Consider the following 26156-nt stretch of genomic DNA (forward strand, 5'->3'; position numbering starts at 1 on the left):
GCTGACCAACCCAGGAAAGCAATAAGTTATCCAAAATCATTAGCAAGGAGGGTGTGAGAGGCCTGTTAGGGATTCAGCAAGGGCAAGGTAACCAAGAGAAATACCTGAAACACAAATGAAGGCTGAGCATGATAGTGGGATAAGAGGAAAGTAAAAGGAAATAGAGGAAAGAACTAGGTGACAAAGGGTATTTACAGAGGTCTAAAGACTGGAATGTACATATGTAAATATATTTAAATAAGACTGTAAGGAAACAGATCTATGTGCATATATTTGTAGGTTTAATCTTAAGGCAGCAAATGGACATTGGACCTCCACACAAGCACTTACTCAATGAAAGAACACGTTCTAATACATTGGCATTCCAGGATGCACACCTTCCTAACACAATTGCTGAAGAAAAATGTGTGCATAAGTAAACGGTGAAGAAAGCTGATGGTGCCCAGCTATCAAAAAATATAGCATCTGGGATATTAAAGGCTTGAAGATAAACAAGCGGCCATCTAGCTGAGAAGCATCAAAGCCCACATCAAAGAAACACAACCGCCTATCTGACCACAAGGTGTAGAAGGAACCAGTTATCAGACATCAAAGAACTAAAAATCACATCAATGGGTGCCTACCTCCCTGATACGATCAATGAAGACAAACGTGTGCATAAGCAAATGTGGTGAAGAAAGCTGAGGGTGCCTGGCTATCAAAAGATATAGCATCTGGGGTCTTAAAGGCTCAAAGATAAATAAGCGGCCATCTAGTTCAGAAGCAACAAAGCCCACATGGAAGAAACACACCAGCCTGTGTGACCACAAGCTGTCGAAGGGATCAGGTAAAGCATCAAGGAACAAAATATCATATCATTGAAAATGTGGGTGAGTGCAGACTGGAGACTCAAAGCCCATTGGCAGCCAACCAGACACCCCCTTACTGAAGGGTTGTGGGGAGATGAGCCAGTCATGGTGCAGGGTAGCAACGATGAAATATATAACTTTTCTCTAGTTCTTAAATGCTTCCTTCCCCCCACCCCATTATCATGATCCCAATGCTACCTTACAAATCTGGCTAGACCAAAGGATGTACATAGGTACCGATAGAAACTGGAAACACAGGTAATCCAGGACAGATAACTCCTTCAGGACCAGTGGTGAGAGTGGCAATGTCTGGAGGGTGGAGAGAATGTGGGGTAGAAAGGGGGAACTGATTACAAGAATCTATGTATAGCTTCCTCCCTGGGGGAGGGACAGCAGAGAAGAAGTGGGGGTAGATGTCAGACAGTGTAACATATGACAAAATAATAAAAATATATGAATGATGAAGGGTTCACAAGGTGGGAGTGAATGGAGAGGGAGGGGGAAAATGAGCAGCAGATATTAAGGGCTCAAGTAGAAGTCAAATGTTTTGAGAATGATGATGACAACAAATATACATCTTTTGACACAATGGATGTATGTATGGATTGTGATAAGAATTGTATGAGCCCAATACAATTATTTTTTAAAAAGAGATACATGAATTTAAAGAGTATCTATGAGCAGTGTTAACAGCTATAAATAACAATTCTTAGCTGAATCAAAAAAATAAAAAGCATTGCACTGATATTTTAATATACTCATGTATTACAGATCTTTCAAGTAAGTATAATATTATCTAGTTTATTTACAATATGTAATGTATACATAGTACATATAATTATTTATATAGAATTATCTACAGTGGTATGTATATGTCTATATATATCACTGAAGTCAGTCCATTGTCCCAGAATTGCCCCAAAATCCTGTCAAAAGGGTGGTCAAGGCAGGTGCCAGATAATAAATAACATCTTCCTTACTGTAGACGGATGGCAGGGATTAACATTCCAAGTCAGGTAAATGGCAAAAAGTCACATAATATTTATATCCCCGTCACAATTCCTACGTAGTCCATAAAGCATGGTACATTGACTTTGCTTATTCCTCTAACTCTTCATTAATCAATGATTCTCTGTGGCTCTTGCTTCTTCATTTTCTTATCAGACATTCCAACAATAAGTTTCATCTCTCTGTCAGTGTTTGAGAAACCTAAAATTGTTCATATATTCTTTTCAGGAAAAGTATTGATTGTTTTAGGATTAGATAGCATCCTTTCCCTGCTAACCTATTTAAAGAAGCACCCATGACCCATAGTAGTATCAGTTTCAAGGATAGATAGTATTCATTCCATGTTCATTTATTTTTAAAAGCTTCTCCCTTTCCATCATGCCATCCTTTTGTCCATATTATGTTTCTAGTGGCCCTTTAGTCTACTCCAACCCACAGTGATCTTATTTGTGTCCAGGTTAAACTGTGCTCCACAGGGTTGGCAGTGGTTCATTTATCAGAAGTACATACCAGGTCTTTATTCCATGGGACCTCTAGTGTGGTTGAAGCTCTATTATTTTCATTAGCAGCAAACTGCATAACTGCATCCAAGGTATCAACCATGGTGTATAATTAAAATAATCAGACTTTTAAAACACAACTGTCTACCATACCTTGAGTTGCATTGAGTTAACTTTCTCTAAACCTAATGATCTGCTGCACAGGACTTCTTTAAAATCAAGGATGTTACTTTGAGAAATAGGGTAGGCCTGACCCAAGCCATGTTTTTCCAATGATCTTACATGCATGTGAAAGTTGGACATTTAATAAGGAAGACTGAAGAAAAATCAATATATTTGAACTAGAGAGCTGGTGAAGAATATTGATAATGCCACATGGAAGCCTAGCTTGGGAAGCACCGTGGACTGCCAGTAGAATAGAGAGATATCCTCGGAAGAAGCACAGCCGGGATGTTCCGTGGAGGCAAGGTAGTGAGACTTATCTCACATACTTTGGACATGCTATCAGGTGAGACCAGTCCCTGGAGAAGAACATCATGCTTAGTAAAGTGGAGGGGCAGCAAAATAGAGGAAGGCCCTTGACAAGATGGATGGAGCCAGTGGGTGTGGCAATGGGCTCACACATACGTCTGGCTGTGAAGATGGTGCAGGGCCAGGCAGTGTTTCCTTCTGTGCCACATAGGGTAGCTTTGGTTTGAATCAACTCAGCAGTGCTTCTCAACCCCAAACAGCAAACCTAATAAGGGTACTGCAATTTAGGAGGCTGCTTGTTTTTGTCTCTCATCAACATCGTGAGTCTTTCTACTCAGAGTTCTGTCCTCTAACAACATGGCCATTATCCTGGGGACTTGTTAGAAATGCAGGCTCTCACACACATCCCCACACCTACTGGATCAAAGGCTGTATCTTAGCAAGCTGCGTATGTAATTCTCAGTACATTTTCATCCGAAACCTACAGAAGTATTGCCTTACTGGGTTAGAAATCTACCTGTATATTCATCACTTTTTGAGCAGTATTCCGATCACCCAATTGCTAATGCAGAAACAGGAAACAAGGAAAAGAAACAAAATAAGGTCTCAGGCTCGTGGCAGTGGCAGGGGGTGGCGGTGAGGGGATAACTGCAAATTCAAGACACCAGGTGAGATTGGTCCTTTTTTCCTGCTTATTCCTCCAACACAACTGCTTCTTCTCAATAAGTGGCCCATGGACTTTCTGTAAGAGATGCTGTGAGAGGATCAACTGGGATATATAGTAAACTATAGAGTATTAAATCCCAGCCAGTTATACAAAATCTTGTATTGGAGACCCATGAAAATTAGGGGCTTCTTGTTACCAATGTATCATGAATTATGACAATTCTAGAACAGACAAATAGGTCACATGAAACACACTTTGTGGGGGAAGATTAAAATCTTTTGTATGTGAAGAGTGAGTCAGTTTTGGTAGCAAAAAAAGGCATACTTTCAGTGGCACTATAAATGATATGCCTTGTTTTTCTTTATAACTTTAAATTTGTTTGGGGTTCCCTAATGATTATTACTATTGCTTCATCTACTGAACTCTTGGAGGATCATATATAACATCAACTGAGGAAGGAAAGTAACACTTAAACTTTAGCTCAATATAAGTCAGCCATAAAATAAAGCACATATTTTATGGGTAGCAACCACAGCACAAGCACCCTAGCAGGGGCAGTCCTAATCATGTTTCTAGTTAAGTCTGCATATTTAAGTATCTTAAGAAACAGCACAATATACTGATATAGATTTTTGAATCCACTCATTCTGGACATAATTTTGAATCAAATTGTAAAGTCGCTCGCTGAGCAGACTTCAGATTGAGGGAAATGCCAGGACAGTCTCCTTGGGTAGTAGCTTTGCATGTTAACAGGGCTGGAGGGGAAATCAGCAAAAGCTTCACAGAGCTAATTGGAGCCCTTTGCAACAAGTCTAAAGATACACCAGAGTGAGAACTGCAGGGCTTATACCCTGAGGCTTCAGCTGAGGCAATGAACTTTCAAGAACTCCATGGTCTGAACCTTGGCCTTGGGAGGGCAGCCGATCCAGACCCTGTGGCCCAAAGGGGCCCATTTGCTCCTGAGTGCGGTGGTTAACCCTTGGACTCTCCATTGCTACTGGGATTTAGCTCATTGAATCCTCTTGAAACCAAATTCATAAATGGTAAATATTCTGTCTCACTATTCTAGTCTTCTAGTTCTTGTCATTAATATTCATTTTTAATCACACACACACACCTCTCTCTTTTTTTGTCCTTTGGTTTTTAAGTATGACACTAAATTTTTCATTTCTTCACAATAATCATTTCATTTTTCAATTGCCATCAGATGTTTTAATCTTTTTGTTGTTCTAATGTTATCTGTTGGTAATATTCTATTATTTTCATGTACAAATTTATTTTATTAGGGTCTGATAGTTTTCGGTTTCAGTTAGGAGACTGACAGCGTCATAAGAATTTCTAGGTAAAATTAAGGCTTGATCAGCGCTTTCAAACGCCTCCCTTTCAACAGTGTTTCCCAACCTCGACTGTACAAAAGGAGAACTGGGGGTTTGTCACAGTACAACTGCGTGCCTGGCTGCACCACAGACCCACACAATCAGATTCTGTGGACAAGACCCGGCATTGTCTTTCTTTCCTTTGCCTCCATTTCTGAACTCTCCAGGTAATTAAGTGTGCATTCACAGTTGAGTACAATGATTTTGTACACATTCCAATGAAATATTCCAAGGTTGAAAAGTGCCTAAAGGGGACCAGGCACAGTCAAACGGGTCACTTCAAGGAGAGCCCACAACAAAAGGTGGCGAGATCTCAGCACTCTGTTACCAAACACCGGGAGGAACGGAGCAGGTGACTGTGAGGCGGATGCACATTTACCTCAATTGACCCTGTCAGAATCCCAGTGGATGTTTGTATTTACAGCAACTAAAGGTCCACTGAAATGGTTTTAAAATAATTCAACTTCCCTAAGTAAACATCATTGTGAATATCAGTTTAGGGATGAGAGGAACTGTGGCGGCAGGAGTGAGGAGCACATTGAGCAGATGGAAAAGCAAAGCAAAGACTCGTGTTACCCCAAAGGAGGAAAGAACATGAGACCCTCAAACTACAGAAGACTTAGAGGACTTACTTCAGAATACAAGTAAAAATAAAGTTTCATGCTACCCATAAGATCTAAAATTACTTGGAATGCACCAACCAAGGCAGGGAAGGTAAGTGTAAACAACAGACAGAGAAGAACAATCAGATTGTTCATAGGTAGGTAAATATCTAAATGAGCTGGATGTGGTGAGCAGAATTTTTTAAATTGGCCTAGGAAACTCAGAGAGAAAAGTTAATGGCACAAAACCACCAGAAAGTCAAAATAAGTATGGGGTATTAAGTAAAATTTCAGAGACTAAACAATATAAAGATAACTGTCAATTCATTATTCATTTAATCTGTGCTTGATTCTGAGCAACATATTTTATATTGGTAATTCTTTATGATTGTCACAGTAAACTTATAACCACAATTTGATTTTATCTCAAATTTATATGAATAAATTTGGTCAAAGGATATGGCTTTAATTTGCGTGGCTAGGATTTTAAATATACAGATCAGACCCCAGTCTTATGGATCACTACAGTGAAACTTGCAAGATACGTGTAACATCAGAAACGCTATTTCTAAGCAGAAGTAATATTGAAAAAGAAGGCGTAACTCTGAAGAACAAAAGAGCTCAGTATACAACAGACAAAAATTTAAAAAGAAAGCAACACATTTCAATAAGATTTTTAGCTCAATTGGTAATGAACCCTAAACTAACAAATAAATTCTTTTGTGTATCTAGTATCAGTTTTCAATGATTCAAATAAGTAACACCCTAAGAACCAACATGAATTTGAACACTAAAATCTCCACAAAAGGCAAGGTGTATGACTCTCATAAGCAACAGCGAAACTACTCTTTATCTATGATCCTCTTTTGGTCCATCAAGCAAATGGCGAAGCAGTATAACCAACCAACTTTCACACCCCTGGCATTTCCACCAAATTCATCCTCTTTGTTCCCTATGTGCTCACCCCTCCCATTTAACTTTCTAGTATTTTTGTTTTACTCTACTGTGAAATTCTGACTGATAATTATACAAGCTGATGTTGGTGCCTCTCAATTCACTTCCTCTCTCATTATCCTAATTCAACACACTAAAAGTCCACCTGCATCTTTACGCATATCTTCTACATATATCTATGCCTCTTCTTTTCAGAATTAGGAGCAGCAGACATATTTTTAAAATCCATTAGTGGAGAAGGAATTAAAGGATAGCAAAAGCATCGGGGGAAACTAAAAAGCAAACAAAATTGGAAAGCATACAATATTGTGGCAGAATGACAGCAATTATATCAATTATAAAAATAGTGTAAATGAATTAAATTCCCCAATTAAAATGCACAGGATCACAAGTTGAATATAAAACTACAGCAAACCATTTTCTCCCCACAGATATCTGCCTAAAACTCATGACTCCAATGATTAAAATGTAAAATATGAATACAAGGGTAATAAGAAAAAGAAAAATGCAAAGAATGACTGCGTCAGAAAGAAACTGATAAAATCACATGAATAGATGAGACTTTTCCTTAATTTTTAATAGATTGACACATAAAATATAAACAGAAGGTGATCACACAATGATGGTTTTTGTTCTTTGGTGTCTGCTACCTGATCCCTTCAATATATCGTGTTCATTTAGGCTTGTGTACTTCTCCTCTGTGGGCTTTGTTGCTTCCAAGCTAGATGGCCGCTTGTTTGCCTTCAAGCCTTTAAGACCCCAGACGCTATACTTTTGATAGCCGGGCACCATCTGCTTTCTTCACCACATTTGCTTATGCACATGTCTGTCTTCAGTGATCATGTCGGGAAGGTGGGTAGCATGGTATGACCGTTTAGCTGAGCAAGGTGCTATTGTATTGAGGGAGTGCACAGGAGGAGGCCCAATGCCCACCTGCTACCCTATTACTGAAGCTATAAATATATGCACCTAATTCTATTTCCCCCATAATCACAAATATATTTACATATGTATATGTCTGTATTTAGGCTTCTCTGTATGCCCTTTGCCTCCTGCTCCTTTCCTCTATTTCCTTACACCTTCCTCCTATCCCACTACCATGTTCAAGTAAGTGTGGTGAAGAAGGCTGATGGTGCCCCGACTATTAAGAGTTATAGCATCTGGGGACTTAAAGGCTTGAAAGTAAACAAGCGGGCATCTATCCCAGAAGCAACAAAGCCCACATGGAAGCAGCACACCAACATGTGTGATCATGAAGGGCCGAGGGGACCAGGTTTCAAGCAACAAAGGCGGAGGCAAAAATCATATCATCATTAATGAGGGGAGCACATGATGGGGACCCAAGCCCATCTGTAGACAACTGGATATCCCTTGCAGAGGGGTAGTGGGGAAGAGATGAGTCACTCAGGGTTCAGTGTAGCAACAATGAAACAATATTCCTCTAGTTCTTGAACGCTTCCTCCCTCCAACTATCATGATCCCAATTCTGCCTTGCAAACCTGGTTAGACCAGAGGATGCACAGCAGTACATATGGGAACTGGAAACACAGGGAATCTAGGATGGATGAACCCCTCAGGACCAACGGTGAGAGTGGTGATACCGGGAGGGAAGGGGGAGTAAAAAGGGGGAACCGATATCGGAGATCTACATATAACCTTCTCTCTGGGGGGTGGGCAACAGGAAAGTGGGTGAAGGGAGACGCCGGGCAGTGTAAGATAAGATAAAATGATAATTCATAAATTATTAAGGGTTCATGAGGGAGGGGGCAGTCAGGAGGGGAGGAAAAAAAGGAAAATGAGCTGATTCCAGGAACCCAAGTGGAAGGCGAATTTTGAGAATGATGAGGGCAAGGAATGTAAAAGGGTGCTTTACTCAATTGATGTATGTATGGATTGTGATAAGAGTTGTATGAGCCCCAATAAAATGATTTAAAATATATATAAATAGATTGGGTATATAAAATAAATAACAATAGTTCTCCCATTTTATTCTCCATACATATTATTCACCTGTTTATCAGTACATCGAGTAGCCTCTAGCTCTGGCTTTCCATTTGAGGGTATACTCCTCTGGAGAGTTACTCTTTAGAATATTGGGAAAAGCTGGTGTAATTTTAAAAGCCTCTTTCTCCCCATTTTCTTATTCTCTCTCAACTCAGATTTAGAATTAAATTCAGAGTGTATTCATTATATGCTATCAATAAGGTAGATCTAAGGTAAATAAATATTCATCTAACCTGGGTAGAAAGTGTGATTTTAAAAATACATCAGGAAAGTATCAAATTAAGAGAAAATGTTATATTAATTATAAAAATTATTCTTTTATATGTCGACATTAAATAAAACAAGTATAAAAAAGAAAAATGACAAGTTTAGGTAATAGGCTACAGTATATAAAGCAAAGATGAGTATAATGATATGCTTTAAATGGAAAGAGGTCTATTAAGCCACAAAATTATGAGTCTGCCAATAGAAAAACACAGCTAGATATATTACAAAAGCTAAAGAAATGATATATAAATATGGAAATTACTTAATCTCGCGATCAATCAAAAGCAGTCAAATTGAAACTATATTCCAAATTTGAAGTTGCCAAAGAACACCTTTTATATGTTAAGCAGCGTTGCCTGAGATGAAATAAAATATTCCCTCTTACGTTCTTATTGTTGGTGAGTATAAAACTTGTACAAACTTTGAAAAAGTGTTTGCTAATATGAAATAATGAGTCTTTGTTGAGAGATTGCCATAGGTAAAGCACTGTGCTACATACTTTACAGACACCTGATAAGTAACATTTATAAAGTGTATCATATGAATCAGACATAGTCTTATATGTTTTACACGTGCATAAATTCAGTTTTCCTCATAGTTACCCTACCAGGTAGGTATATTCCAATCCCATTGTTCTTTCAGGGAAGCTGAAGCATGTAGAGGTAATTGAGTTGTTCTTGGCTATGTAGCTAAAAAGTAACAGAACTGGAGCATCATATCAGATAATATTTCAACATCCTTCTGGTGTACATGTTATTCTCCAACTGTTAGATGTTAGGACATACAAGAAAGACCAAAGAGGATAGAAGCATCTCCAAAGTTAGAGAGAGAAAATTTGGCAGAGATTTGTATGGCTTTTGACTCAAATCCAAGATGATGTATGGTTTTGAGGGTTGTTTTTGTTTTTTTACCCAGTTGTCAGGGAGTCTACATCATATTGTAATTGCAAAAGTTGGAAGCTCAGAAAATGATGGGAACGAGTGATAAGTGGAGAAAAGATTGGAAAGGCACAATTAAAATCAATCAAAACATCTTCTGGTCCAGCCAGTTATGTAAGGTAGAATTGGGATCATAATAGTGTGGGGGATGAAGCATTCAAGAACTAGAGGCAAATTGTATGTTTCATTGTTGCTACACTGCACTCTGACTGGTTCATCGCCTCCCCACAGCCCTTCTGCAAGGAACTGGAAATATGGGGAATCCAGGACAGATGAGCCGCTCAGGACCAGTGGTGAGAATGGCGATATCGGGAAGGCGGAGGGAGGGTGAGGGAGAAACAGGAAACAGATGACAAGGTCTACATGTAACCTCCTCCCTAGAGGACGGACAGCAGAGAACTGGGTGAGGGAGACATCGGATGGTGTAAGATATGATAAAATAATAATTATTTATAAACTATCAAGGGTTCATGGGGAGGGGTTATGGGGAGGGAGGGGAAAAATGAGGAAATGATACCAAGGGCTCAAGTAGAAAGAAGGTGCTTTGAGAATGATGATGGCAACATAGGTATGAATGTGCTGGACACAAATGATGTATGCACGAATTGTAAAAAGAGTTGTATGAGCCCCTAATAAAATGACTTTTAAAAATCAAAAAAAAAAAAAAAGCAATCCAAAGATACTGAGAGGAGGGACCTAGGCTGTGATTGCTAGGTGGAGTAGACTGATGGCAGAAGAGGGTCTGAAAGTAACTAAGAAAGAGGTTCCCATGGCTTGGCCTGGACAGTAGCTAAGAGGTAACATGGAAACATCAAACAAACACTTTGGAAAATGAACAGCCAGACGTGGAAAGGAGGTGTGAAGAAAGTGAAGCATTACAATAGCTCTCAAGTTGGAGTGACTGGCCATGTTATTTACTGATTTTGACATTAAAATAAAACAAGTATAAAGAAAAGAACAATGACAAATATAAGAGGGGGTACTCCCCTACCCCCAAAACAGAAAAATCTTCGCTGGTCAACTTGCTCTGAGTGGCATCACCTGGGAAGGTTCTCTCTGGTCACAGTGAATTTTTTCATAAAAGCTGTTTCATTGAACCTCATTTTTTGTGATGGCTAATTTAAGAGAACAGCATTTGGCTGTAAAATTGTGTTTCCTGTTTGGGAAAAATGTCATAGAAACTGTTGTTATGTTGAACACAACTTACAAAGTCTGAGCTATGGGGGAGGGTGGATCAAGTTTATGAGTAGTTTTCTCTTTCCAAAAAAAGGTTAAATGATAATTGATGACAAACCTCATCCTGGACATTCATCAACTCCCCAAACTGATGAAAAATGTCCAGCAACAGGTCATTGAAAAGATGGAGAAGTTATCTGGACTGTCTAGGACCTTGGTTCAACAAATTTTAACAGAACATTTGGAAATGAGAAGGGCCACTGCAAAATTGGTGCCTCAGATTTTAATTGACCAGAAAAAAGAGCATCGGTGTTTTGAAAGAACAGCTCTATGGTGACCCAGACATTTTTTCCCCAAGGTTATTACTGTTGATGGGACATGGTGCTATTCTTATGAACCCAAAAGCAAACATCAATCAAGGCAGTGGAAGACACCATCAACACCTCACCCCAAATGAGCTTGTTAAGTGAAATCAAAGCTCAAGAGGATGCTCATTTGTTTTTCAGGTGAGGGGGAGAGTGCATTTGGATTTTGTTCCACCAGGTCAGACTATTAATCAAGCTTTCTATTTAAGGTTCTGATAAAATTACACAACAGTGTGCAACAAAAAGGGCCTGATTTGTGGTGGAGAGGGGACTGTTTTTGCCACCACGACAATGTACTTGCATAAGCAGCCACCTCAGGGCACCACATTTTGGCAAAAAAACAGCATGCCTCTCTTGCCCAATGCATCTTACTCACCTGATCTTGCTCTGTGTGACTTCTTTTTGTTTCCATGAATGGAAAGGGATGAAAGAACCAAGATTGGATGATGTTAAAAAGCCGAAGAGAAAAATGAGGGAAGTGCTGGAAGTCATCCAAACAGATAAGTTTGAAAAATGTTTCCAAGAATGGAATTTCAGATTTGACCAATGTATTAAGTGTTTGAAGGTGATAAAGATGTTTTGTAAAAAAAAATTAAAAATATAGCTTTGAAAAAATATTCATTTTTTGGGGGGGAAGATAGCCTCTGGGATGCATCATATAAGGCAAAGATGAGTATAATATCTAAAGAAATCTATTGTCATTCCCTGCAGTGAAAATTCAAGAGAAACAGAATTTTGGGTGTGAATACAGTAACCAGAGAATGTGAAACATCCATACAGAAATGGCAATGTACTATTCATTGGTCTGTTGAATGCAGACATTTCAATGTCTAGGTGAGACAAGCATTGGCTTGCCAATCATGTTCACAGATGAGCAGTGGTGGAACTTTTATTTGCCACATGGGATACCCATGCTACATTCCCCAGGCAATTCACCCCAGCACAACTACCAGCTATCTCTCAGTGGAGGCTTATGGGTTGGTACCTTGCTGATCAGGTTCCAAAGGAGCTTTCAGACTAAGACAGACTAAGAACAAAGGCTAGATAATCTACTTCCAAAAAAAATCAGCCAATGCATATACTGTTGAGTATTAATGACATATCCTAGATAAATACTTTAGAAAAGAGAGAAAGAGGGGTCAGGTCTAAACTCTGAAGCTCTTCAAAATCAAGTGGCAAGTTAAAAGGAGACAGCAAACATTTTTTTAATTGAAAGGTTATGATAGCCTGAAAGAAACATAAAGGTCATGGAAGTGAAGAAATATTTCAGGAGATGCTGGGGAAAATAGGGTGTTGGCTGCTGTTGAGCAGGGCAGGTGCGCCTGTGGAGTACTCTTCAGCCACGACCACATGGAAGCTGTTATGTCCTTAGCAAAATAAAAAGGCAGCTGCCTGGTGAAGAAATGAGAAGACTGCACACACATCTCCTGTGAGATACAAGGATGGGAGAAAAGAAGGGAGCAATAACTGCTCATTGGGTTGCGTGTGTGTGTTTGAAAACAGAAGCCACTAAAGAGAATGTAACGAGCAGAGGAAGAATGCAGGGGATCACTGGTTCACAAACTCCAGTGATCATTAGAAGCAATGGAGGGCTGAGCTCCAGCCTCGGAAATTCTGATTCACAGGCCAAACAACATCTTAGATTGAGCTGTTGCTGCTGGTCCTGGGACCACATTTGTGAGTCATGGCAGGAGAGAGAGAGAAGGGTTAAAAACTACAAGTGAGGAAAAGATATCCTCTCACTGAAAGGCAGGGAGAAGTGGATTCAAGAGTCATTGTTGAGAATTTAGTTTGGGAAAGAAAAGGAAGCACCGTAATAATGTAAATGAAAAACCGAGAAAAGTCAAAATAAGAATGAAAAAGATAGTGATAGAAACTGTCTATTACATGCCAGCAATATATAAGCATCTGGGTATATATTAACTCATTTCAATAATAACTCTCTAAGGAATGAAAATTCAATTAAATGTGTATCTTTGGTAGGAAAAGAGAGACAGAATTCCCATAAGATAGATTCTGCTTTGTCTATGGTGCCTAAAGTGTCTTTATATATAAGATCACCAGTGGAGTGTGGGTGAATGAAGAGAAGTTGGCATGTAGGTAATATGCAAATAAAAAACATTTATTGTGGGGAATAAGAGAAGGAGGATGTATAGAAATACATGGCAAATTTAGTGTTGATATTGAAGGGCCCTTTTATTTCTGGGAGTTGAGAATTATCAGTGAAGTTTTCCGGCCTGCTTAGTTCCCAGGTGCAACTTGAGCAAAGAGGAACCATGGGCTTAATCTAGGCTGATCTTTACCATGTTTATAAAACATAAAGAAGATGAAGGTGAGATTTTAAATTGTTTTGTTGCATGGTTGGATTGTAGACATTAAAGAAAAAAGAACATTGAGTCACTACCAACTCATAGTGACCCTTTAAGACAGGGTAGAATTGCCCCAGTGAGTTTCCAAGTCTGTAACTCTTTGTGGGAGTAGAAAGTCTCGCCTTTCTCCCATGGAGTGGCTGGTGGTTTCTAACTGCTGACCTTTTGCTAAGTAGCCCAACCCAGAACCACTAGGCCACCAGGGCTCCAAAAGAAAATATAGGCGGACTTTACTGAAGAAAGGTATATTGGAAAGATTATTGAAACTACCCTAAAAGTTACATAAAATTTCAATGCAGTTTTCTAGGGAGGAACCAATTTTTTTTTCCTTTATCAAATGCATTGATGCCCTTTGCCTTTGGTTTCTGGGCAAATATTTAAATGTGACGTTCCATGTAAGTGTGTTTTAGTGGTTCCTGAAACGGAAAATGGCTGTCTTACCACAGATGCCCATCCTTGAGCCTGGAACGTATTATTCCACTGGCACGAGGGTGCTACCCTCTGATCGTTCTGCATGGCAGGCCCCACTGTGCAAAATTGATTCACTGAATTGACAGTCAAACTGCTGGTACCCTCAGACTCCTCCACCTTGAAATAATTAGGTTTAATGAGCAATTTTACAATAATAAATGGTGGTGTGAACTTGGGCTAGTCCCAAGGAGTAAATTTTGCACGGAGAAATAGGTAAGCTGATCCTGTGTAGAGCAGACATCAGATCCCTGAAAGGCTGCTGCTGGGATGTTAACTGGCTAGGGCTGCCCATGCCTTCATCTTTTGGGCACAGGGAGAATATCAGCCTGGTGATCCAGTCATCTAAGCATATTGCAGGCGTGTCCTTCTTATCCTGGGGAGATGCAGGCTGTCAACACATTACATGGTTGCTGCTGTTGTTGTTTTTAAGCAGAAGACACATATCATAGACATGTTATCAATTGTATGTATAATATAAACCTCTGTTAATGTGTTATGGCATGAATGTATTTGGGGGTGGAAGCTGAAACGGTTTTATTTTTAAAATAACATGGAAATGATACCCTTGAAGCAATTGCTACCTGTGAAGGTGCTGGTATTGACCAAGTCCGCACTGGCTGAGGGTACCAGAGACGACTGGGGATGGTCCTGTTGATATGCTTTCAGAATGTACTTCTCAATTACACCAGGAACCGCAATAGGTTTATCCCAAGTCACCTCCATGCTATATCCATTTACGCTGCGGGCTCTGGTGGGGGTTGGCACACTTTGTGGCGCTGTGGAAGAATAAAATCGAAAATAGAGAAAATGGCAGTTCGGGGAAGACTGTTGCCCCTATTCTTCACTTTTAACGGCCGCAGTAAATCAGACTCAGCCATTAGCATAAATACAATTTATTACAGTTGTAACTTTTCAGCATTGATTTAATATGACTGCACATCTTAAGCCATTCCGTTTAAGCTATATTTCAAAACGATCAAAACTCCATTGACATAACATGATCTCAAGTCTAGTCCAGGTTTTCCAAAAACATTTCATGTCCCCGACACGCTTAAACATCCCTCGTAAAGAAGGAGGTGGATGGTGGGCAGATAAGAAGTTCAAGCAATATAATGATGTGCCCCCTCTGAAGCCAGGTAATTAGACTGTTATTATACATATAGTGGTGTGACGTTTTTATATCTTCAATGACTTAGCAAAAAAAAAAAATCTCCAAATGTGATGGCATGGTCCTTGAATTTCTGGTCCCAGTTTTAAAAATGAAATCGTTTCAAATAAAACGTTAAACAAGCACTTCGACCAAGCATGCTATATGGAATGCCTTCCTCCTGGCATGGTTTTGGAGGGGGGGAAGGTGGTGGTCCTCCGATGAAACAACCTCTATTCTCAGAGAAGCTGTCCTCAAAGTGTCTCTCAAAGAGTCATGCCAAAGGAGACTGTGGACAGGAACTGCAAAGTCTCACAGGGAAGCAGGGCGTGCTCAGCCCCGACTCTTAAAAATCTATAGCCGTTAACTATTTATTAGATGTTTCTATCGTTCTGATCAGTAACAACTTCATCACAGCTGACTGCCCGGGGGACCCGGAGAAAAAGCCCAAGGAACTCCGTGGCAGGATGATGGATGGGCGACCTGCTCTCACTGCCCAGGCCCTCCTGAGCCCTGTCAAAGGAGGATCACGGGGTCCGCCCACATCAAATACCCTCCTCTGCCTGGACTGTTCAGACCCATGAAATCGGACAGCTTCGCGGAGACAAAGTGACCGCAGAGGATGAGGGGAAGCACTCGGATCTGTGCACTTGAAACATCCCAGGCGCCCACAGGCAGCGGTGCCGGCCACACAGCGAACCGACAAGGTGTGGTGATGCTGCTGCTCGCTCTCAATGTGGTACAGGGCATAGTCCAGTACTGCCTAACAGATGGTCTGCTCGTGCGGGGCAGAGCAAGACTCACTCAAGAATAATTAAATAGTGCAATCATGCTCCAACCCGCGGGAGCACGTAGCTGCTCGGTGCTGTGGTCAGATTGTAAATATGGATTGATGGCATATGACTTTGTTGTTAGATCATTGCCATGAATTTAGACCTCTATTTGCCTATTTGCACCGTGGCACGCAAAATGGAGGCTAGCGAGCTGCTTAAGGAATGCCATTTCAAGCCATCTATTTCCATTGCTGACTGGGACTCAAGGCCAATTTTACAGCATATTTGTTACTAAGGTAGAGGGGTGTGGACCAGGGGCAGACAGCATGCAGGTACCAGATGAACGTTTTTAGAGCTTGTCCTAGCATTTTTAAGATACCATTCATCTATTCTACTTAATAGATGATCATTTCAATCATCCATGGAAAGTGTCAAAAGCTGCTCTCTTCTAGAAAATCTCTTGGTAGAGAGCCTTGAAAAGAATTCTTAATCGCCCATCTCAGAGGCCCAGTGGCACAAGGGTTGAGTGTGCAGCTGCTTAGAAAAAGTTAGGCAGTGTGAACCCCCTAGAGGCTCCCCAGGAAAGAAGACCTGGCGATCTGCTCCGACGAAGGGTCCTGCCTAAGGACTCTCAGAGGATGCCTCAGTCTGCCATGTAGAGTGGCTATGCCTTGGACTGAGATCTCTAAGGTCAGCAGTTTGAAACCACAAGTAGAAAGTCTGGGCTTTCTACTCTCATAAATCGAGTCTCTGAAGTCCTCAGGGAGTCGCTGGGTCGGCATGGACTTGATGGCAGTGAGTTCGGTTTGGGTATAAGAGTTGGAATCAACTTGACACCCACAATCACCGCAGCTTTGAAATACTTGGTTATCTATTAGGTAAAGAAAAGTCTTCACAGGATGCCTGTGCTGGCAACCCATGATTGATAAGAAAGATGAAAGACTGCTCTGGTGAATAGAGTCAGCCCTCCTGAACATTAGGATTAGGAGTTGGGTTGCGATTTGCAAGGTCTGCAGTTCGAAACCACCAGCCACTATAGAGAAAGATGAGACTTTCTATTCCCATAAAAAAAAAAAACTTACCATCAGGCTCACTATGAGTTGATGTGAACTACATAGCAGTGAGTTTGGGTTTTTTTTATTTTTACTTCAGTGAAAAGCACCTCTTTAGACAATGTGTGACTTGCTGAGGATAAACCTACTTCAAAGGGCCTAAACGGAAAGAACTTAGAAATTCTCTTGCCTTTCTGAAAAATATTAGACCCACTATAGTAGAGGCCCACTCACTCACAAAGCTTTTCATGACCGACTTTATTCCATGATGAGGCTGTCTTGAATGATGTGATAGCCACAGCTAGAAGGTTAAAACATGTCAATGCTCTGTGATTAGATCTCGTGGCTTCTATCTCCCAGTAATTTTTCCTCCAAATAAAGAAAATTAGACAAATTGGCAGTTTCCTCCCAACTCTATCCTGGGAGTTATTGTATGATCCTAATACTCAACCCCCTAGCAACATCTGCTGTGGTGTGCTAAAAGACACAGCTGTTTGCAACAAAGCTCCGGGGTTCAAAGAGGACTCTCTGCAACACAAACAAGCGAGAGCCAGTCTCAGCCAACAGTCATCCCAACTCAGCTTCCCGAACCACGCAGTGGGTCAGGGCTCTATTTTAGGCATGTTACCATAAGTATGCCCCTATGAAAACCTTAAGACCACCTGACTCTCCTTTTTCATGCTTAGAGAAAGGAATCAAACTTCAGCCAAGACTGAGAAGAAGAACAAACAAGTCCACTAACGTACTAAGCCATTTTCAAGGAAAGCCCACTCTTGAGGTAACAGGGAGATGACTGCTGTGTGATAGGGTCTGCTTTTCTAAGCATGCCCTAACAAGGGTACCCAACCATGTGTGTGTATGGTGCACATATATTTTAAAGTAAATTGCATTTACCTGCTCCCTTGGTACGTCCCCGACTCCAATCACTATATACTGAACCTCCTTCATGCGAAGCTATCACTCGATACAGGTATTCTTAAATGGAAATAAAAAATAGAAATATCAAAACCTTACTTATCTAGCCCCAGTGTGGGGCTTCTGGGAGGTCATGGGGATTGGGAGTGCAGAGGAACCATGCAACTCTGAATTTAGAGGCTGTCCACATTACCTGTAAAAGGCTTGAGACCGCGCTCATAAACACTCTGCTCCTTCCCCCGGTGAACCACGATGGAGTCATTCCCCCTGCAGTTAACAGCACTGTCAGTTGATGGGCATCCGTCCAGATTGACTCTGACAGCACGGCTGGACACACGTGCCAACTTAACGACAGCACCTCGTGTAAATTCAACATCCTTCATGCAGCCACCGAAACCTAGCAAACAGTAAGGGATTAGTATCACGTAACGGGTTGGAGTCATTAATTACCATCATTTTTGTCCTCTGAAGTACTATAATTGATGTGGTGGGGGTGGGGTTCAAATACAAATTGTCAAACTTCTGGGGCTTCTTTGAGAAATTCGCTATGCCTCTTCTTGCTTTGCTTCGGGTGAAAAGGTTGAATGAGATGCCTAGTTCTACTGTTTGGTGGGGAAAATGTATTTATGCCTGTGGTTAAATCCAGCTTTGGGTACTGAAAAGCATTTGTTGTCCTTCCTCAGGTCTGTGTTTCCTCCTTCTCCATTACTTTTTTGTGCCCGACCTGATCCCATCACACCGAGACAAAGCACTGGGGGAGTGCAGCAGAACAGCAAGGGAGTGGAGCGACCAGGTCCCCAGGGAACACTGAAGGAGGACTTTGGGGCCAGAGCGTGGTGCCCCAACAGACTGGACTGGAAAACACTCCTAAAAGCCAACAAACGATCCTTGAACTAACTACAAGCTTTTCTTTCTTGTTGTGTTTTGTTCTGTTCTTCGTCAGTAGTATGTTGTTGCTGTTTTAATATATATTGTGGCTTGGTTTTGCTCTGTCTTGCTTTTGTGCATGTTATTATCTCCACAGGTCTGTCTAAATAAGATTGGCTAGATGAACAATCTGGAGGAAAAACAACGGGACCGACAGTTCCGGGGGAAATGGGATAGGGGTAGGTTGGGGGGTAAGGAAGTGGTGTTAACAAACCCAGGGACAAGTGAACAAGTGCTCCAAATTGGTGGTGAGGGAGGTACGGGAGGCCTGATCAAGGGTAATGTAATGAAGAGGTATTGCTGAAACCCAGGTGGGGATGGAGAATGATAATGGGACAGGAGGAAAGTCAAGGGAAATAGAGGAAAGAGCTGGGAGGCGAAGGGCATTTATGGAGGTCTAGACAAAGACATGTACATATACGAATATATATATGAGGATGGGGAAACAGATCTATGTGCCTATATTTATAGGTTTAGTATTAAGGTGGTGGAAGGACATTGGGCCTCTACTCAAGTACTCCTTCAATGCAAGAATACTTTTTTCTATTAAATTGGCATTCTATAATGCTCACCCTCCCAACACAACTGCTGAAGACAAAGCGGGTGAAAAAGTAAATGTGGTGAAGAAAGCTGATGGTACCCAGCTATCAAAAGATATAGCATATGGGGTCTTAAAGGCTTGAATATAAACAAGCAGGCATCTAGCTCAGAAGCAACAAAGCCCACATGGAAGAACACACCAGCCAATGTGATCACGAGGCTCCGAAGGGATCAGTTATCAGGCATCAAAGAACAAAAAATCATATTATTGGGTGCACACCTCCATGATACAATCGCTGAGGACAAATGGGTGCATAAGCAAATGTGGCAAAGGAAACTGATGGTACCCGGCTATCAAAAGGTATGGCATCTGAGGTCTTCAAGGCTTGAAGGTAAACAAGTGGCCATCTAGCTCAGAAGCAACAAAGCCCACATGGAAGAAGTACACCAACCTGTGTGATCACAACGTGTCGAAGGGATCAGGTATAAGGCATCATCAGAACAAAAAAAAAATCTTACCATAGTGAATGAAGGGGGAAGTGCAGAGTGGAGACCCAAAGCCCATTTGTCTGCCACTGGAGATCCCCTTGCAGAGGGGTCCAGGGGAGGAGATGAGTCAGTCTGAGTGTGATGTAGCACCAATGAAGAATACAGCTTTCCTCTAGTTCCTAAATGCTTCCTCTCCGCCCGCCCCCAACTACCATGATCCAAATTCTACCTTGAAAGTCTGGCTAGACAAGAGGATGTACACTGGTGCAGATAGAAGCTGGAGGCACAGGGAATCCAGGGTGGATGATACCTTCAGGACCAGGGGTGTGAGTGGCGATCCTGGGAGGGTAGAGGGAGAGTAGGTTGGAAAGAGGGAACCGATTACAAAGATCTACCTGTGGGGGACAGACAACAGAACAGTGGGTGAAGGGAGACATCAGACAGGGCAAGATATGACAAAATAATAATTTATACATTATCAATGGCTCATGAGGGAGGGGGGAGCGGGGAGGGAGGGGAAAAAAGAGGACCTGATGCCAAGGGCTTAAGTGGAGAGCAAATGCTTTGAAAATGATGAGGGCAATGAATGTACGGTTGTGCTTTACACAATTGATGTATGTATGGATTGTGATAAGAGTTGTATGAGCCCCTAATAAAAGGTTTAAAAAATAAAATAAAATGTAGACAAAGATATGTGATCGTGGAAAGGGCTTGCCATTTCGGGAAGTTGAAGCAACCTATCTAAGTCCGCATTTCTTAAGTGCCAAAAAGGCTATTGTAATTAACATGATGATTCAATAAGCTCACCGAGGAAAAATAGATGCTTTCAGGATTTTATGCAAGAGAGCAGGAGCGAGTGACAGTAGTCTCACAATGTACTGGACTTCTGAGTTGCTGCTATGGACGGCACAATAATGACATGAGATACAGAACATGCTCCCAGTTAAATATGTGTACGGGAGAGTTAACGCTACATTCCACTCTTTGGACTCCAGAGCCTGGCATACCCAACATGGTCAGCGGTTTCCCATCATGTTAATCATATGCTAGTGACCAGCTTTCACCTTCGGCGATGGAAGCTCCCAGAGGTTCCAATAGAGGACACTTTCTGTCCCGCTGACTTTGGGATGACCACAATGTAAAGCAGCTCTGTTAAGTTTAACAGAGAAAGAGAGTGAAATGGCTTTGGAGTATTCACCTGTCTTTTTTGGTTAGAGAACCATAAGGCATCCAGCTGGCCAGGGAAGAGAAGTTACTTTGAATTACAGGCTATTTTGTGTAAACAGAGATCAGTTCAATGAGGTTTGACATTTCTGCTCAGGAAACTGCACAAACGTTTAACAGAGGGGACACATGGAGCTGAGTTGGGGATTGCTGCCACACACACATACTCTTTATGAACAAGACACTATCACGTTGGAAAGGACAGAATCACCATGAGCCAGAATTAACTCAATGGTAGTAAGAATTAATATTTCCAAAACAAGAGGGCAATGAATTAATATTTGATTCAAGGTAAGACTACCATATTAATGGAAAAGAAAATGACAGATCAAATACAACAAAACAGAGCCTCTAAGGAGAATTAAAAGAGTGTGCTAATTAAGACACATAGAAAAGGAAGCAGATAAATTGTTCAATATCATTAATAATAAATTGGAAAGATACATGATTTGTCCATGATTCATTTTGATTTCAACTCACTACATGTACGCAGCACCTCCACGCAATGACTATTCTTCTTGATACAGATCAATGATTCTCAAGGCATCTCAATCAGCCTCCTGTTACAGCATCATAAACGCTGCATATTTAACACCCTCTCCAGATGACTTTATAAAATAGTAAATGTATCAAGTTGTTACTGTACTCCAGCTCCTACACTTCAATGTGCTCTGTCCGTGGTTTGAGAAGTGCCCATGTGGATGACACTAGCATGATAACGCTGAATACTGTTCATAAATAAAATCTCTCTCTGTATCATCAATTGTATTATATTGCTGGTTAAAGTATCCCCCTCAGGTCTGGGGTGATGTTTTTGCTGTCTCTCATCCTCATTTTACAATTCTAGTTTGAGCCATGTCTCTAGAGCCTGCGAGACAAAGGGAGCTGCTTTTGTTTTTGTGCTTCTCCCTCCCAGATAGAGAGCCAAGCACGGCACCTCATTCATGCAAGGGTTTGCCAGCTCAGAAACCCGAATTCCTGGAGAAGCCTTTATAAGAATGTCATATTTTTAGCTGCTGTTACATCTTAAGTGCCTTGAAAATGTCATTACTGTCTTACACCCCAGTTATTCATTAACTCCTTACTACTCCTCTTCTAAAAGTCTCCTCAGCATTCGCCATATATTTTCGATCCAAAGACATTTAAATCTTGATGTACTTAGCAAATAGGCAAAGGATGTTTCGTGGAAACTTTAACCATTCAAGGTTTAGAGATTTAAAAATACACAGAGAACAATATCTGGAAAGGAGCATACTTGGTCACTGTCCCTATTTAATAAAGTATGATCCCTTGCCAATGGCCATAAAAGAGAGCACTTGATGGTGATGGGGAGAGTGGATTTTGACCTCAGGTGCCCTGAGACATAGTCCTAGGCTTGGTGCCTACGTCCTAGCAGGGGATCTGGGCAATTGCTTTCCTATGTGTTCTTCCACATCTGCAGAGCGTAGAAGAGAACAACAGCACCACACTCATCTGCATTTAGGAAGCACTGTCTCCCTGAGTCTCATCTAACGCTCTCTGAATCCTGCTTAGCACACAAGATGTCCTTTGTGATTGTTAGCCTATTTCATACAAATAGGTTAACAGACGCATCAAACACGTGAGTTAAAATGCTTTCCTTGTAAGTAAAGCACATTTCTTTGTCTAACAGTAATTAACAATCAACAATATATGGATTTCCATGAATATATTTGAAATTCAACTATACCAACTCTTAGGTATCCTTGAGAGTTCCGTCAAAGAGGGAGGGAGGGAGGGAGGGAGGGAGGGAGGATTAGTATCTATATGTAAAAAAAGAAAAAAATGAGTTTCCCAGCCATCTTTCCTAGATGTGAACAGCAAGTTATTAGTGTTCCCATTTGTTACTATAGATAGTGATCAGTAACCAAAAGAACTAGTACCTTATGAATGTTCTAAGAAAACACATAAATGAATACCTTTATTTACTAATTAGAATTGTATTTGATGAAGACATGTTGAAATAAATATACTGATTATAAATAGACATAGTGATCTATTTTTTGAGTAACAGATGAAACTATTTGAAAACGGGATTTTTTTTCTTTTTTAAGAACTTAAAAATCCTCCTGAAGATCCCCTCATAGAGGGGTTTAGAAGAGGAGATGGGTTAATTAGGGTGCAAGGTAGTACCGATGAAGAACACAGCTTTCCCCCAGATCTTGAATGCTTCCTCCCCCCAACTACCATGATCCGAATTCTACCTTGCAGGGCTGGATAGGGCAGAGGTTGCACACTGGTACATATGAGGGCTGGAGGCACAGTGAATCCAGGGTGGATGATACCTTCAGGACCAAGGGTGTGAGGGGCGATGCTAGGAGAGTGGAGGGTGAGTGGGTTGGAAAGGGGGAACTGATTACAAGGATCCACATGTGACCTCCTCCCTAGGGAAGAGACGGCAGAGAAGGGGGGGAAGGGAGACTCCGGATAGGGCAAGATATGACAAAATAACGTTGTATAAATTACCAAGGGCACATGAGGGAGGGGGGAGTGGAGAGGGAGGGGAAAAAGAAAAAGAGGACCTGATGCAAAGGGCTTAAGTGGAAAGCAAATGCATTGAGAATGATTGGGCCAGGGAATGTATGGATGTGCTTTATACAATTGATGTATGTATATGTATGGATTGTGATAAGAGTTGTATGAGCCCCTAATAAATTGTTTTTAAAAAAAAGAACGATATTTGTATACAAAAGCAACTGAACATGGAAAAAAATTCCTCCTGAGAAAGAAGGGGGGTGGATGAGGAGGAGAAGTCGACACTGCTCACAGCTTGATTCTGTGCTACATAGAGCCATTAACATCTGGATGGATCAAATCTATTCGTTTGTGAATTCTTCCAGAGTGTGATTACCTTGTTCCAAACTCAGGTGTTTATATGTTCTGTGCAGCTCCTGTGGGATTCCTCCTACATAGACCGGGGAATCCACCGTCAGAGGCGGGGCCCCGGATTCGGACATGTACTCTGTCAGTCCATTCATGCTTGCCGATATGACTGAGCCTTCTTTTTTCATAACCACGTTGTTCCACTTTCCATCACAGTAGTCCAGGCCCAGCCGGAGATGCACTTGCGTAAAGGTGAGACTGGTATTTAGCAGAAAGCTCAATACTCCACTCTTTAGTTCCACCTGCATTTAAAACAACATGAAAATAATTATCTGAAAAAGAGGGCGGACTAAGAGGTTGGGAGAGAGTGTAAAGCTAATTTCTTGAAGGAACGCAAGAAATGTCACTGAAAGCACTTGATAGAAACGTACTTAATTCTTAACAGAACTGTAGCAGCATATAAATATGTAACTTATGAGGAATATTGTAGGAATATTGTAGTGAGGAATATTGTAGTGAGTCAAATAAATGAGGAATATTGTAGTGACATGAGGAATATTGTAGTGAGTCAAATAAATTCCTACCTAGTAAATGATTGTGTGATGTAATTCAAAAACTGAATGTTGCTATAAGAGACTAGATAATTGAACAACATCAGCTTGAACAATCACTATTTTTATTTGAGTTTTCAGAAAATGAGAAAATACTACTTCCCACATCAATTTAGACTAAGGGGTTAGAGGAACAAGGGATAATGCTGAACAATAAATAAAATGAAATGTCAACCTTTATTAAAGCGGAATTTCATGATGGGTGAAATCAACTTGAAATTTGTAAGATAAATTTGATTCAATATTTCCTTTTTGTTGTTCTAAGTCTCTAAATAACATAATTGCTTTTCTTTGTTTTAGACTGATGTGTTATGTTCTAGGTGAACAGAACCACAAATCCACCGTCGCCAAGTTGATTCTGGCTCCGAGCAACCCACTGTAGTGTGTCTGAGACTGGGCATCTTCGTGGGCACAGACAGCTTGGGATTTCTCCCGCGGAACAGCTCATGGGTTTTGAATCACCAGCTCACTGCTTATCCTACAGAGTCACCAAGTTAACGGAAAACCTCCTTTGAAATGTTACATGATAGTGATTTTTTTCTACCAGTCCTGATTTTACTAGAACCCAAATATGAGACTTGAACATGTGTGGAAAACTTTCATTATATTTTCATTTCATTTTCAGGACTGTTTTAATGCCAGCCTGTAAGCAACTATTTAAGTTATATGAAATTTTTGATATCAGATATATCTAACAAAATTAATTAGGTAATGCCAGAGAAAACTTCCATTTTATATAAGCAACAGTGCAAAGCACATCAGGGTAAACAATGGTCCGTGTATTTGTCCCTGATTTAATGAATGGTGAATCTCCTACTATGCTCATGAACCTGTGGCTCTCACACATTCCACTCTCAAATAGCAGAGGCTACCAAATGAGGGGATACCCTAATCAAGTTGAGGAAGGGGCACAATGGATGCAGAAAGAGGAGATGCCTTGTGTTCCCTAGGAATTTGAAGAAGCTTGAAAAATATATTTTGGAAGAATATACGATCCTCTGAGAGGATCACATGTACAAGGGCATGTTTTGAGAAAAAGGTATAACGTTAGGTCATACAAAGGGTACATAAGAGAAAGAAATCCATTAGAAAGATTCTCACCAGGTGCATCAAGGCTAGACTTTGAAGAATGCAGCATGAGGTAGAGAACCATGTTTTCTCTTGTAATAGGAATTTGAAATAGAGAATTAAGTAGCCAATCATTAGAACTATAGTGTTAATTTATAAATAGTAAACCTTTACTAAATTTCAGACCGTGAACCAAATACTTCACATAAATCATCTGTAACCTTGCTTACAACAATTCTGAAAGTGGGTATTCCTTTTGTTTATGGGTGCTGAGACGAAGATTCTCAGGAAAGAATGTTGTCACAGAGAATATAGGCAAGAATAGAGATAAAATTTGAATCTATATCTGCCTGAAGCCATAGACCATATCCTCTTTAAAATTACCTTGCTCTAAAAGTTCAATCTTACACTCAGAAGGAGGACAAAAAGAACATAAAAGACGGACTGATTTGGACTATCACCAAAAGCATACTGTTAATAAAGAAGATGATGATTTTTTAACTGATGAAAGTCTAAAATGAAAACAATGATGATGACAGGGAAATTGTGTCTA

At 40.7% G+C, this 26156-nt stretch overlaps 1 protein-coding gene across 1 annotated transcript in view; it reads right to left on the reverse strand.

Moving 5' to 3' along the window:
* Positions 1–26156, reverse strand: part of USH2A (usherin) — a 987589-nt gene that overhangs the window by 560161 nt on the left and 401272 nt on the right. Inside the window, exons 26-29 of the mRNA XM_075540576.1 lie at positions 23953–24226; positions 18097–18300; positions 17883–17963; positions 14598–14792 (exon numbers count right to left, since the gene is read on the reverse strand). Coding sequence (XP_075396691.1) covers positions 14598–14792; positions 17883–17963; positions 18097–18300; positions 23953–24226 — 754 coding nt within the window. The remainder of the gene's footprint in view (positions 1–14597; positions 14793–17882; positions 17964–18096; positions 18301–23952; positions 24227–26156) is intronic.

The sequence above is a fragment of the Tenrec ecaudatus genome, chromosome 1 (assembly GCF_050624435.1).
Source record: "Tenrec ecaudatus isolate mTenEca1 chromosome 1, mTenEca1.hap1, whole genome shotgun sequence".
Taxonomy (NCBI): domain Eukaryota; kingdom Metazoa; phylum Chordata; class Mammalia; order Afrosoricida; family Tenrecidae; genus Tenrec; species Tenrec ecaudatus.